The sequence below is a fragment of the Dasypus novemcinctus genome, chromosome 3, assembly GCF_030445035.2.
Source record: "Dasypus novemcinctus isolate mDasNov1 chromosome 3, mDasNov1.1.hap2, whole genome shotgun sequence".
In the NCBI taxonomy this organism is placed as follows: domain Eukaryota; kingdom Metazoa; phylum Chordata; class Mammalia; order Cingulata; family Dasypodidae; genus Dasypus; species Dasypus novemcinctus.
The window spans coordinates 84,533,237-84,545,760 of record NC_080675.1 but is presented as its reverse complement, the minus strand read 5'-3'; the positions used below and the strand labels follow the sequence as shown (position 1 = coordinate 84,545,760).

General features: G+C 33.3%; 1 protein-coding gene across 3 annotated transcripts in view; it reads left to right on the top strand.

The window, feature by feature from the left end:
- SCFD1 (sec1 family domain containing 1) overlaps window positions 1-12,524 on the top strand; it is a 135,342-nt gene that overhangs the window by 32,056 nt on the left and 90,762 nt on the right. For all 3 annotated transcript variants that reach the window (XM_071213999.1, XM_058293621.2, XM_058293622.2), the window contains exons 5-7: window positions 3,092-3,214; window positions 5,843-5,930; window positions 9,479-9,568. In XM_071213999.1, coding sequence (XP_071070100.1) covers window positions 3,092-3,214; window positions 5,843-5,930; window positions 9,479-9,568 — 301 coding nt within the window. The remainder of the gene's footprint in view (window positions 1-3,091; window positions 3,215-5,842; window positions 5,931-9,478; window positions 9,569-12,524) is intronic.

The window sequence follows — 12,524 nt, the reverse complement described above, 5'->3', positions numbered from 1 at the left end:
CATAGTCACATTCCTCCCTTGTGTTTGTTCATTCCTCAGTCTTGAGGATTTTAGGATGATAATGCCCACTCTCTTTCTAATTACTAGGGACTTAGATTCCATGGGGCAGATGAATGGAACTGTCTTGCTTATAGTTTTTAGTGAGTTTTAATTTTATTCCATTGTGCTTGGAGAATATACTTTGTATCATTTTAATCCCTTAAATATATTTAGGGGTTTTTTTTCTTAGATCTGTCTTGGAGTATAGAATAGTCCATGTGCTCTTGAGAAATATATATATATATATATGTATATAGTCCCCTATTGTTACATCTAGTTGATTTATAGTGTTGTTCAAGTTTTCTATTTCCTGATTGATATTCTTTCTCATTCTCTGTTATTGAAAATGGGGTAATCAATTACCATCTATTATTAGTTAATAGTCTATTTCTTCCTTCATTTCTGTCAGTTTTTGCTTCGTGTATTTTGGTGCTGTGTTATTTGGTACGTATATGTTTTTATGCGTTTTTATTGTATCTTCCTGACCAGTCAGCCCTTTTATCATTATAAAATGTTCCTCTTTATCTTTAGTAACATTTTTTTCTTTTAAATCCAATAGCAGCACAGAGACCTTCCATATATCCTTCACCCAAAAACCCCTTTCAAGTTTTGCCAACTGTTCCAGTGTTCGTAGGAAAAGGATCCAATTCAGGATTAGGCAGTGCAGTTAGTTGTCCTATCTCTTCCATCCCCTTCAATTCAGAAGAGTTCCTGAGTCATTCTTTCACTTTTATGACATTATCATTCTGAAGAGTTATTTTGTAGAAGGTCCATCAATTTGTGTTTGTTTGATGGTTTCTTATGATTACTTTCATACTATATGTTTTTAGCAGAAGTGATGCTCTGCTCTTTTCACTGAAACGACACACCATGTCAATTTGTCCCATCACTGGTGGTTTTAACTTGTTTGGATGGTATCTGCTAGGTTTCTACACTTAAAATTTCTTTTTCCCTTTATAAGTAATTAGTATTTCATGGGGAGGTATTTTGAAACTGTGAAAATATCTTCTTCCTTATCCTACTTGGACCACTGTAGTAACAATTAATACTGATTAATGTTTCTTGCCTGAGTAATTACTGTGAAGATTACCATATGCTGATTTTTCTCATTTCATTATTTTTTCTATATTTATTGTTGGCATTTTAATTTCTTTTTTCTCCATTTATTGAGTTATTCATCATTTATTTATGTCGTTGTGGACTTATAGATTCCTGTTCTCTTTAGTGAGACATAATCCATCACTAACATTATTCTGATACTCAGATTCTCTCAGATTGACCTAGCAAGAGTAGGATCAGGCTGTTTTCTGTCTTTTTGAAATGTTGCCATCATTTTCTGACTACTTCTTTACTTTGTAGCACAATAAACTTATTTTCCAATATCATCCTGTATTTTCTCTTACCCACCCATGAACCAGTCATTTTTCTAAGGAACCCTGGTTACTTTTTGTAGTGAATGGTATTTAGAAACCAGGGTTTGAAAATTATTTGTACACATTGCTAGTAAGATGTTATGATTCCTAAGCTCTCTATGAACAGAGCTAGGAAATAGATGTATGTGAAAATATATACACACTTTTAAATCTGTGTTTATTTCTATAGCTCTCCCTCTCTCTTCCCTACCTGTCTCTCACTCTGTCTTTCTAGTCTATCCCACACCTCCACTGTACATACTGTCTTGCTCACCCACCTTCCTCATGCTAACTTCTTGGTTTTTCACATTTTAACATCTCTGAATTCCAGATGCATCTTAAAATTAATGGTGTGTCATAAAATTTATTCAGCAGCATTAATTCTTCCTTAGTTAAAATCTTAGATTTGAGTTATTATAGTTATTTAGATAACTGTTTGCCTAGAGTTAAGAAGGTAAGTAGGGGGAGCAGATGTGGCTCAAGCAGTTGAGCACCTACTTCCCACATGGGAGATTCCAGGTTCGGTTCCTGGTGCCTCCTAAAAAAACAACAACATAAAAAATGACAAAAACAACTCAGGAGAGCCTTTGTGGCTCAGTGGTTGAGCACTGGCTTCCCATATACAAGGTCCTGGTCCTCGGTAACTCAAAAAAAAGAGGAAGATAAGCAAATTCAATGTAAGAATTTGTATAACCAGGTCATTTATTGTGGTAAATTCTACTAATTTTGGATGACATATTAGAAATACTTTTGGAATTAGTAATTTCTGAATTATGTAACATGTCTGTACAGTGAAGGAAGTATTTTGTTTTTGCTGTTGTGTCATCACATGACCAGAGCAGTAGAAGATAGAGGCTGCCAAACTGTGCAAACAAGCAAGCATTTTACCAGATGGATCTTTTTTTGTTTTAAGATTTATTTATTTATTTATTACTCCCTTCCCTCCATTGTCTGCTCTCTGTGTCCATTTGCTGTGTGTTCTTCTGTGTCTGCTTGTATTCTCATTAGGTGGCTCAGGGAACTGATCCTGGAGCCTTCTGGAGTGGGAGAGAGGCAATCATTCTCTTGCGCCATCTCAGCATCCTGGTCTGCTGTGTCTCTTGTCTCTCCTCTGTGTCTCTTTTTGTTGTGTCATCTTGCTGCATCTGCTCTCTGTGTCGGCCAGCACTCCTGCATGGGGCAGCACCCCACACGGGCCAGCACTCCACGTGGGCCAGCTCACCACAAGGACCAGCTTGCCTTCACCAGGAGGCTCTGAGTATCGAACCCTGGACTTCCCATATGGTAGACGGGAGTCCAGTTGCTTGAGCCACATCTGCTTCCCCATATGGATCTTTTTAAGAAAAATATAGATACACTATTTCAAAACAGTCTTGAGCAATAATATACCTAATGAGATTTTGTTGATAATATAATTAGAATTTCATAACTAATTATTAACATATATTTGTTATATTTAGTAAACAGATAACCTGTATTTCATAACTTTGTTCTTTTAAGCTACTTTTGTCATTTACTTTCCTGTTTTTTAAATATGTATCTTATCCTCTAAAACCTTGCTATTATATTATCTAAAACATTTTTATTTGCTGTCATTCTTTTATACTATCTGAAGAATGATACATTTATTGTATTTATAGGATCTTCGAAATCAACTTTATGAATCATATTATTTAAATTTTATATCTGCTATTTCAAGAAGTAAACTGGAAGATATTGCAAATGCTGCATTAGCAGCTAGTGCAGTAACACAAGTAGCCAAGGTAAGAGCCTTTCTTAGACAATGACATTTGTTAATATTCTAAACTTTAACAGTTTTCTGAAACCTGTTAATTGACATAGGTGTCTAATTTACAAATGAGCAGAATGACCTAAGATATGTTTAGACTCAGTACTTTCGAAAAGAGTTCTGGTCATGTAAATTATCCTCAACTTGAAATAATAGCAAAATAAACCAAAGTAAAGAACTGTAACTCAATGAATTTGATAGAAGAAAATCAGAATCAGTTTTTGCTTTGAGCTAGAGTTTGTATAATCTTTTTGGCTCAACATAGAAATAGTTTGACAGTTATGTTACCATAAATTGCCCTTCAAAATGAGTTGACATTGGTTTGTCTGTTACCTCTATAGTCACCATACTATCTTTAGATTTTTTCCTTTCTTTTGGAGAGAGAGAATTCAAAGAGGCTATTTTGTATATTTTAAGGAAAAAGTAATTCACAGCAGACTAACAGGTATATTTCATGTGACTTTTTAGTCAGCTTCACCTTCACTTATAAATAAATATAATTTATAAAATTCTAAATGTATGTGTAATACAAAATTATAAATATATTTCATAAATATGACATGAATATAATATAACTGTAATTAAAATTAGCCCTTTTGTGCCCTGTGCATCTTGAGTTTGGACAAGACATAAATGAAAGTTCTAGGAAACTATTAGGGCAAATAAAAGACTAATCAATCATGCATTAAAGTAAATGCATGATTAGTAATATATATTTTTCTTACTAATAGATTTTTAATTTTTATACTTACATAGTCCACTACTACTGCTGATTGGTTTTTGAGGTTCTTGTCTTTATGTTCTTGCTCTTCCACAGTTGGTATTAATTTTACTGAAAATAATAGAAACAGTTTTCAATTTGCTTAAATTTAAATGTATTTTAAATAGTTTTCTTTTCTGATTTGTACATTACTAAAAAGTAGTGTAACTTTACCCACTTTACTGGCAGAACAGGTTACTGTGATATTCAAAATATGATTACAATGGATATAAACAATTAAAATTTTGGTTTTTCTTCAGAATTGATATCTGTTCCCATCACATTCAGTATTTAAAGTTTTATTATCTGTTTGAATAGTTTTCTGAAAGTATTAGTCTCATCTGTGCTATTTATTGCTTCAAGGTTTGTTTTAATTCCTTTATAATATTATCATTCATTCTTGCTCAGTTAGGTAACCTACTCAATAGCACCATTTTTTAGTAATTGAATGTATAATTTATTTCCATTTTTACTTGGTAGATTGAATCACTTTGTTTTCTTTTTGTTTTGTTTTTTGTTTTAGATTTATTTTATTTATTTCTCCCCTCTTTCCCCCCATTGTCTGCTGTCTGTGTCCATTTGCTGTGTGTTCTTCTGTGTCTGCTTGTATTCTCATTAGACGGTTCTGGGAACCGATCGTGGGACCTTCTGGAGTGGAGAGAGGCGATTACTCTCTTTTGCCACCTCAGCTCCCCTATTCTACATCTTATTGTCTCTCCTCTGTGTCTGTTTCTGTTGCGTCATCTTGCTGCACCAGCTCTCTGCATTGGCTGGCACTCCCGCATGAGGCAGCATTCCCACAAAGGGCGACTCTCCTGCATGGGACTGCATTCTTGCATGGGCCAGCACCACACGTGGGCCAGCTTGCCCTCACCAGGAGGCCCTGGTCATCGAACCCTTGACCTCCTATATGGTAGTTGGGAGCCCAGTTGATTGACCCACATCCATTACCTTAAATTTACTTTGAACATGACTATATCACATACATATGTTTGTGTGTATGTATATATATTTTTTAGGTTTTTGTATTTTTATTTTGGTAACATATAAAACATAAAGTTTCCCATTTTAACCACTTTCAAGATACAATTCAATGGTATTAATTGCATTCACAATGTTGTGCTTCCATGACCACCATCTGTTGCCAAAACTTTTCCACATTCCAAAGAGAAACTCTGTACATTAAGCATAAATTCCCCATTCCCCTTCCGCCAGCCTACTTTTTCTCTGAATTTTCATATTCTGGTTATTTCGGATAAGTGACTCATACAATGTCTGTCCTTTTGCATCTGCCTTATTTTACTCAACATGATGTCTTCAGGGTTTATCTATCTTGTAATCTGTTGTAATATGTATTAGAACTTCATTGCTTTTTATGACTGAATAATATTCCATTGTATGTATGTATGTATGTGTGTGTGTGTATACACCACACACATTCACACACCATGTTTTGTTCATTCATCTGTTGTTGGACACTTGGGTTGCTTCCACCTTTTAGCTAATATGAATAATGATGCTATGAATGTTGGTATACAAATATCTTTTTATGTCTCTGCTTTCAGTTGTTCTGGCTATATAATGAGAAGCAAAATTGCTGGGTCATATGGTAATTCTGTACTAAACTTTTGAGGAGCTGCCACACTTTTCCACATGGACTGTACTATTTTAGAGTCCTACATTTACATTTACTAGGTTTCCTTCACATCTTTGCCAACACTTGTTATCTTCTATGTTTTTAATAGTAGCCATTCTGGTGGGTACGAAGTGGTATCATTGTGGATTTGATTTGCAAATGTGACTATTTTTAATTGATTTATAAACATTTTCTTTTATTTCTAGGTTTTTGATCAGTATCTCAATTTTATTACTTTGGAGGATGATATGTTTGTATTATGTAATCAGAATAAGGAGCTTGTTTCATATCGTGGTAGGTAAAAATAGGAATTTTGAAATTCCTTGTTAACAAAATGAATGGTGTACTACAAGAAAAAAATAGTGGTAATGTTTATGAATGCCAAAACCAGCTTTTTTATAGCAGATGAGCTGTAAAATCACCTGTAAAGTTAGTATATATTTAAATTTAGACTATCTTTATGAATTCTAGTAAAAGATTTTAAAAAGCTTTCAAAGACCACAAGTCTCCGACTGGATTCTGTAACATATACCTAACATTTAATAGCAAGAAGGCTAAAGATAAACCTGCTTTGTAGGCTCAGTGACTTTCATGAAAGGTTCACTAATGGCAAATAAGACAATATTTATCAGCAGGTAAAGTTCTACAAGTTGCTTTAATTCTCTGGCTTAGTTTTCTCATCTTTAAAATGGGGATGAAATAGTATCTGCCTCATAGAAGTTTTTTGAGAATTAAAATGGGTTAATGTATGTAAAATGTCTTGAAAGTTCTTGGCACATAGTAACTACTTAGAAAATATTAACTAATGTTGCTATTTGTCAAAATTAGAAAACAGGAAGTGCTTGGAGTCAGCAGCTACTACAGTACTGTTTTGGAATGAGGTGTAAATGCCATTCTCAAAAGAGAATAAACTGTCTAACTCACTGGATTCTTATATCTTTTTCATACACTAGTGGGATGTAATATTGGCATTTGATCAAATGCTGTCTAATCTATCCTTGAGTTTATATTCCCACTTTTGGTAACTACTTGTTCCTGGGATGTAATTAAAGTTAATACACACTCCTGTTTTTGTATACACAAATAAATACTACATGACATGCTGAATTGTTTTAAGGAAAATTACAAACTATATAAATTGTGGGAAAATAAATAAATAGATTGTGGTTAGCCAATTTAATGAAATAATCAGTAATTGCTACTTAAATATTGAGATGTTTGGGGATAACTGGAATTTCTGTGGTTCTTAAATGGGGGTATGTTCCCCGAAGGGGGCATTTGGAAAAGTGTAAGGGTATTTTTGTTGTCACAATTATCAGGGCTGCTGCTGGCATTTAATAACAGGGACTAGGGGAGCTAGGGTTCTACAGTGTGTAAACCATTGTCAAACAGAAAATTGCCCTGCCCAAAATGTAGGTAGTGCCCTGTTGTAAAATACTGAACCTGGTGGTAAGCTCCTTGAGATCAGAGAACATGACCCTTCCCACTTCATTGAGGTCCATAATACAGTGTCTTGTTGAAGTTAAATAAAATCTCTAAAAGGTTATAAGCATTTGATGAATTGTCCACGTAGGAGAATTTTGATGGTAATTGTTATTCACAGAAATCTATGTACAGTTGAGTTTTAAATTAATTAGCAACTTAAGTAGTATGTATTTAAACCTAGTTTTCTTTACACCTTTAAGTTAAACTATAACTTTTGCTATATTATTTATAAATCTGGTAAAATAAACACAAGCTCCTTTACTTTTTTTTTGATCCATTAACACAGATTAAATAGACTAAATTCTCCTAATAAGCCCTATTTAACAAACCTAGTTTAAGGTGTCTTAAACATTTTAAATTGCACTTATAAATTCAATATTATATTTTCTTTTCTAAGCATTTCAAATACCAGACCAGGCAAACTTATAAATCTAACAAGCAAAATGTGCCCATATAGTTAAACAATTCTTAAAGTAAATTAAATTTATAATAATTTATAATTACTCTAAAGTCCATTAACATTCTGAATACTTACAAATTAGATTTTCTTAAACTCTCAAAAAAAAAAAAACCACTTCTGTAATTTTCATTTAAAGTAGAATCACAAAATTAATCTCCCAGATTCTCAATAGTAATAATAGCAATAATAGCTTGCTCTATGCCAATCAGTGTTTTTAAGCACTTTACAGTATCAAATCATTTACTCCTTAGGATATCTTTATGAGGTAGGTATTATTATTTCTATTTTCAAGATGAGAAAACTGAAGAACAGATATTAAGTAACTTGATGAGGAAGTGGCTGAGCTAGTTTAGTGAACAAATGAAGTCTTTCTCCAAAAACAAAACCCTTTACCATGTATAATTATATGCCAAATTCTCTCAAGCATTGCAGATACTTTTTAAGTATTAATCTTAAACAGATGATTTCTAAACATAAATCAAATATATTACTACTGTGGATTTGCTTCACCTCACATAGTTTTCTAATTTGAAACTAGGTATTGGGAACTTATTTATCTCTTAAAGGAAGCAGAATTATCATCTCAGTCAAACTGATGCTGCTATCCAAGGCAAACCAGATTGTTATCTCAAGTGAATAGAGGTTATTGATGGGCAGTTTCAGCCTCATAAGGTATACTTCTTATTGGAAGATGTGGGACTAAGGTATAGGATCAGATGCTTCCATGTTGATTCTACTTAGGCCATTGACTGGCAACATGAACTGCTATGATAACTGAGTATTACCCTGGATTGGTGTCCCCTGAATACACATTGTATCTTTATGCCATTTTTTTCATCTAATTTGGATAGATGACAATCTGCAACACCCACCAAAGTAACAGCATATTTCTTTCATCCATATTCTGTATTGCCTGATCGAATTCTTTATTCTTTTTATGTTCTTTGGGTGGATCTTACTTTCTTAGGTATTGTGATTCATCCAATTTGTTTCTGTATTCCTCTCGTGCTGATAACAAATTGTATTAAATTTTACATTTGTTTTCTCATTCAGGATGTTGGGAAGTTAAAAATATTATGTAGGTAGTATTTTAATTCAGTCAGTATTTCAATAAATAGTTATTGAGCATCTGCTTTGTTGGATACTGGACTTTAGGTATTGTGTGAGATGGGAAGATTAATAAGGCACGATCTTTGTCTGTCAAGGATAGTCTCCACAGCATTGTATCCTAAAGTGTAGTACCAACTATTTGCATCAGAATCACCTGGGGTGCTTGTCAAAATTGCAGATTTCTGAGAGTTATCCCAAATCTACTGAATTGAATCTCTGGTGGGACTGTTCTTGGAAACTTTTAAAAGCTCCCTGAAAACTCATTTTTCTTTGCCCCATGTTCCTGGAGTGATTATTATGCCTACAAAAATTTGGAAACCATTTCTGTACAGTATTGTAAAAAAGAAATTCATAAAACAATTGTAATACAAAGAGAAGATGTATGATGTAACCCTTGACATAACTGATTTGCATTTTTCTTGTTTTTTGGCAGTAGATGACAGAATTGTAGTTTTTTGATGCCATCAGATGTTGATAAATAAAACCATGAAATAGAATATTTATTTTCCTGTTTGCACTGGCAGAAATTTGTATCATTTATGTGGTGTTTCTTTTCCTTATTACTACTCTTTTGATATTGTGATCATATTATCTTGAGGTAGTATAATTTTTTCGCAGAAACTAGTTCACTTAAAATTTTAAAGCTTAACAAATATAACTTGTTTGACTATTAAAACGTTACCAAACTGCATATTGTCTAGGAGTTTACTATATAAGTTTAAGATTTTAATAAAAGACAAAGCATAAATTTTAGTCATTATTGTCCCCTAAACCTATGTCATTTTAGCCATTAACAGGCCAGATATTACAGACACGGAAGTGGAGACTGTTATGGACACTATTGTTGACAGTCTTTTCTGCTTTTTTGTTACACTGGGTAAGTTTTCAAATGCTTCTCATGATTTCTTGAAAGTTAATAACACACTTTTAATCTGTTATACTGTAATCTGATCCCTTTATATCTCTTTGGATGTCTATAAACTCTCCATAGTTGGGGCAAAATATACATTCTCTACTATGTAAAACCATAATTCTTCTAATAACTTGACATGATTAGTCATCTTGAATTAGCATTTACCATACTTATCGAGTTCTCTCTATAGATGTCTTTGGTATTTTTTACTTTCTGATATATCATTTGAGGGGTTTGGTGGTGACTTCATCTACATGCCTGCTAAGTTTTTCTTTTTTTTTCCTTTTATTAGAAGAGGTGTGGGTTTACAGAAGGACTCCAATACACTACCCTATTATTAACACCTTGCATTGGTGTAGAACATTTCTTAAAATTGATGAAAGCACATTTTTATAATGGTACTATTAACTATGCCCTGGTTTAACTTAGGGGTCACTGTGTAGTACAGTTCCATGGATTTTTAAGATTTATTCTGTCAGCATACTTACAAAATAACATTTCCCCTTTTTTAGAAAAAAAATTTTTTTTAATTTTTAAAGAAGCTTTAGATTACATAAATGTTACATCAGAAATATAGGGAATTCCCACATACCCACCCTCTCCCCTTCTCACACTTTCTTACATTAACAACATCTTTCATTAGTGTGGTACATTTGTTACATAGAAGAACACATATTGAACCCTTTACTAGCCAGGGATTATAGTTTACACTTTGCCCTGTACAGTTTTATAGGTTTTGACAAAATGTTTAATGGCCTATATCTGTCATCTTTTGATCACATTCAAGTATATATTTTGGTGCTGATATATTCACAAAGTTGTGCTACCATCAACACCATCCATTACCAAAACATTCCCTTGTTCCAGATAGGAACTCTCTACATTTAAGACTTCTCATTCCCATTCCCTAGTCTCACTCCTCTTTGGTGACCTATATTCTAGACTCTGTATGAGTTTGCTTACTCTCAATATTTTGCATTAATGAGATCATACAATATTTGTCCTTTTGTGTCTGACTTGCTTCACTCAACATGATTTCTTCAAGGTTCATCCATGAAATCGCATGTATTAGAACTTCATTCCTTTTTAGGAATGAATAATATTCTGTTGTGTGTATATACTATATTTTCTCTATCCATTCATCAGTTGATGGGCACTTGGGTTGCTTTCATCTTACAGCAATTTTGAATAATGCTACTATGAACATCGGTGTGCAAATACCTGTTCAAATCCCTGCTTTTGAGTACATACCTAGAAGTGGGATTGCTGGGTCACATCGTAGTTCTGTACTTAACTTTCTGAGGAACAACCAAACTTTCTCCCACAATGACTGAACTGTTTTACATTCCCATCAGCAACAAATGGGTGTTCCTATTTCTTGGCATCCTCCTCTACACTTATTTTCCCCCCTTTTTTTTAAGTAGGCATTCTAATGGTGTGAAATGATATCTCATTGTGGTTTTGATTTGCAGTTTCCTGATGGCGAATGATGTTGAGCATCTTTTCATGTGCTTTATGGCCATTCGTATGTCATCTTTGGAGAGATTATAAGTCCTTTGCCAATTTTTAATTGGGTTGTCTTTTTGTTGTTAAGTCCAAGAGTTTCTGTATACATTAGGGATATTAAACCATTGTCACATATGTAGTTTCCAAATATTTTGGTCCCATTGTGTAGGTTGTCGTTTTACTTTCACGATAAAATCTTTTGAGGTTCAAAACATTTTAATTTTGGTGAGGTCCCATTTATCTTTTTTTTTTTTTTTTCTGTTGTTGCTTGTGCTTTGTGTGTAAAGTCTAAGAAACCATTGCCTAACATAAGGTCCAGAAGATGCTTCCCTATGTTTTCTTTTAAGAGTTTTATAACTCTGGCTCTTTTATTTAGGTCTTTGATCCATTTTGGGTTGGTATTTGTATAAGGTGTGAGGTAAAGGTCCTCCATTTCTTTTTTTTTTTTTTTTCCCCACAAATGGAGATCCAGTATTCCCAGCACCATTTGTTGAAGAGACTACTTTTTCCCAATTGAGTGGTCTTTGTCCTCTTATTAAAAAAAAAAAAAAATCAGGTAGCCAAAAATGTGAGGGGTAATTTTTGAGCTCTTAATTCATTCCATTGGTCTATATTAATATATATGTTACAGGTAATATAGACCAATGGAATGAATGTATATATAATTGTATATATTATATATATAATTGTGGCTTTCTGATAAGTTTTAAGATTGGGAAATGTGAATCTTCTGACTTCATTCTTCCTTTGTAGTTTGGCTTTGGCTATTTAGGGCCCCTTACCCTTCCATATAAATTTGATGATTGGCTTTTCCATTTCTGCAAAGAAGGTCGTTGGAATATTGTTTGAGTTTGTATTGAATCTATAAATCGTTTTGAGTAGGATTGACATCTTCACAATATTTAGTCTTCCAGTCCATTAGCATGGGATATCCTTCAATTTATTTAGGTCTTCTTTGATTTCTTGTTACAATGTTTTGTAGTTTTCTGTGTACAAGTTCGTAGCATGACCCAACTATATGCTGTCTGCAAGAAACTCATCTTGCATTCAAAGATACAAGTAGGTTGAAAGTGAAAGGATAGAAAAAATACACACCATGCAAATAATAAACAAAAGAGAACTTGGATACCTATATTAATACCAGATAAAATATACTTAAATCAAAAACAGCTACAAGGGACAAAGATGGTCATTATATACTGAAAAATGGTACAATTCAACAAGAAGTTGTAACAATTATAAATAATATATGCACCTAACAGCAGAGCACCAAAATATCTGAAGCAAATACTGACAGATGTAAAGGTAGAAATTGATGGTTCTAGATTACTAGTAGGAGACTAGTATACCACTTTCAATAATGGATAGAACATCTAGTCAGAAGATCAGTTGGAAATACAAGGCTGAAACAATT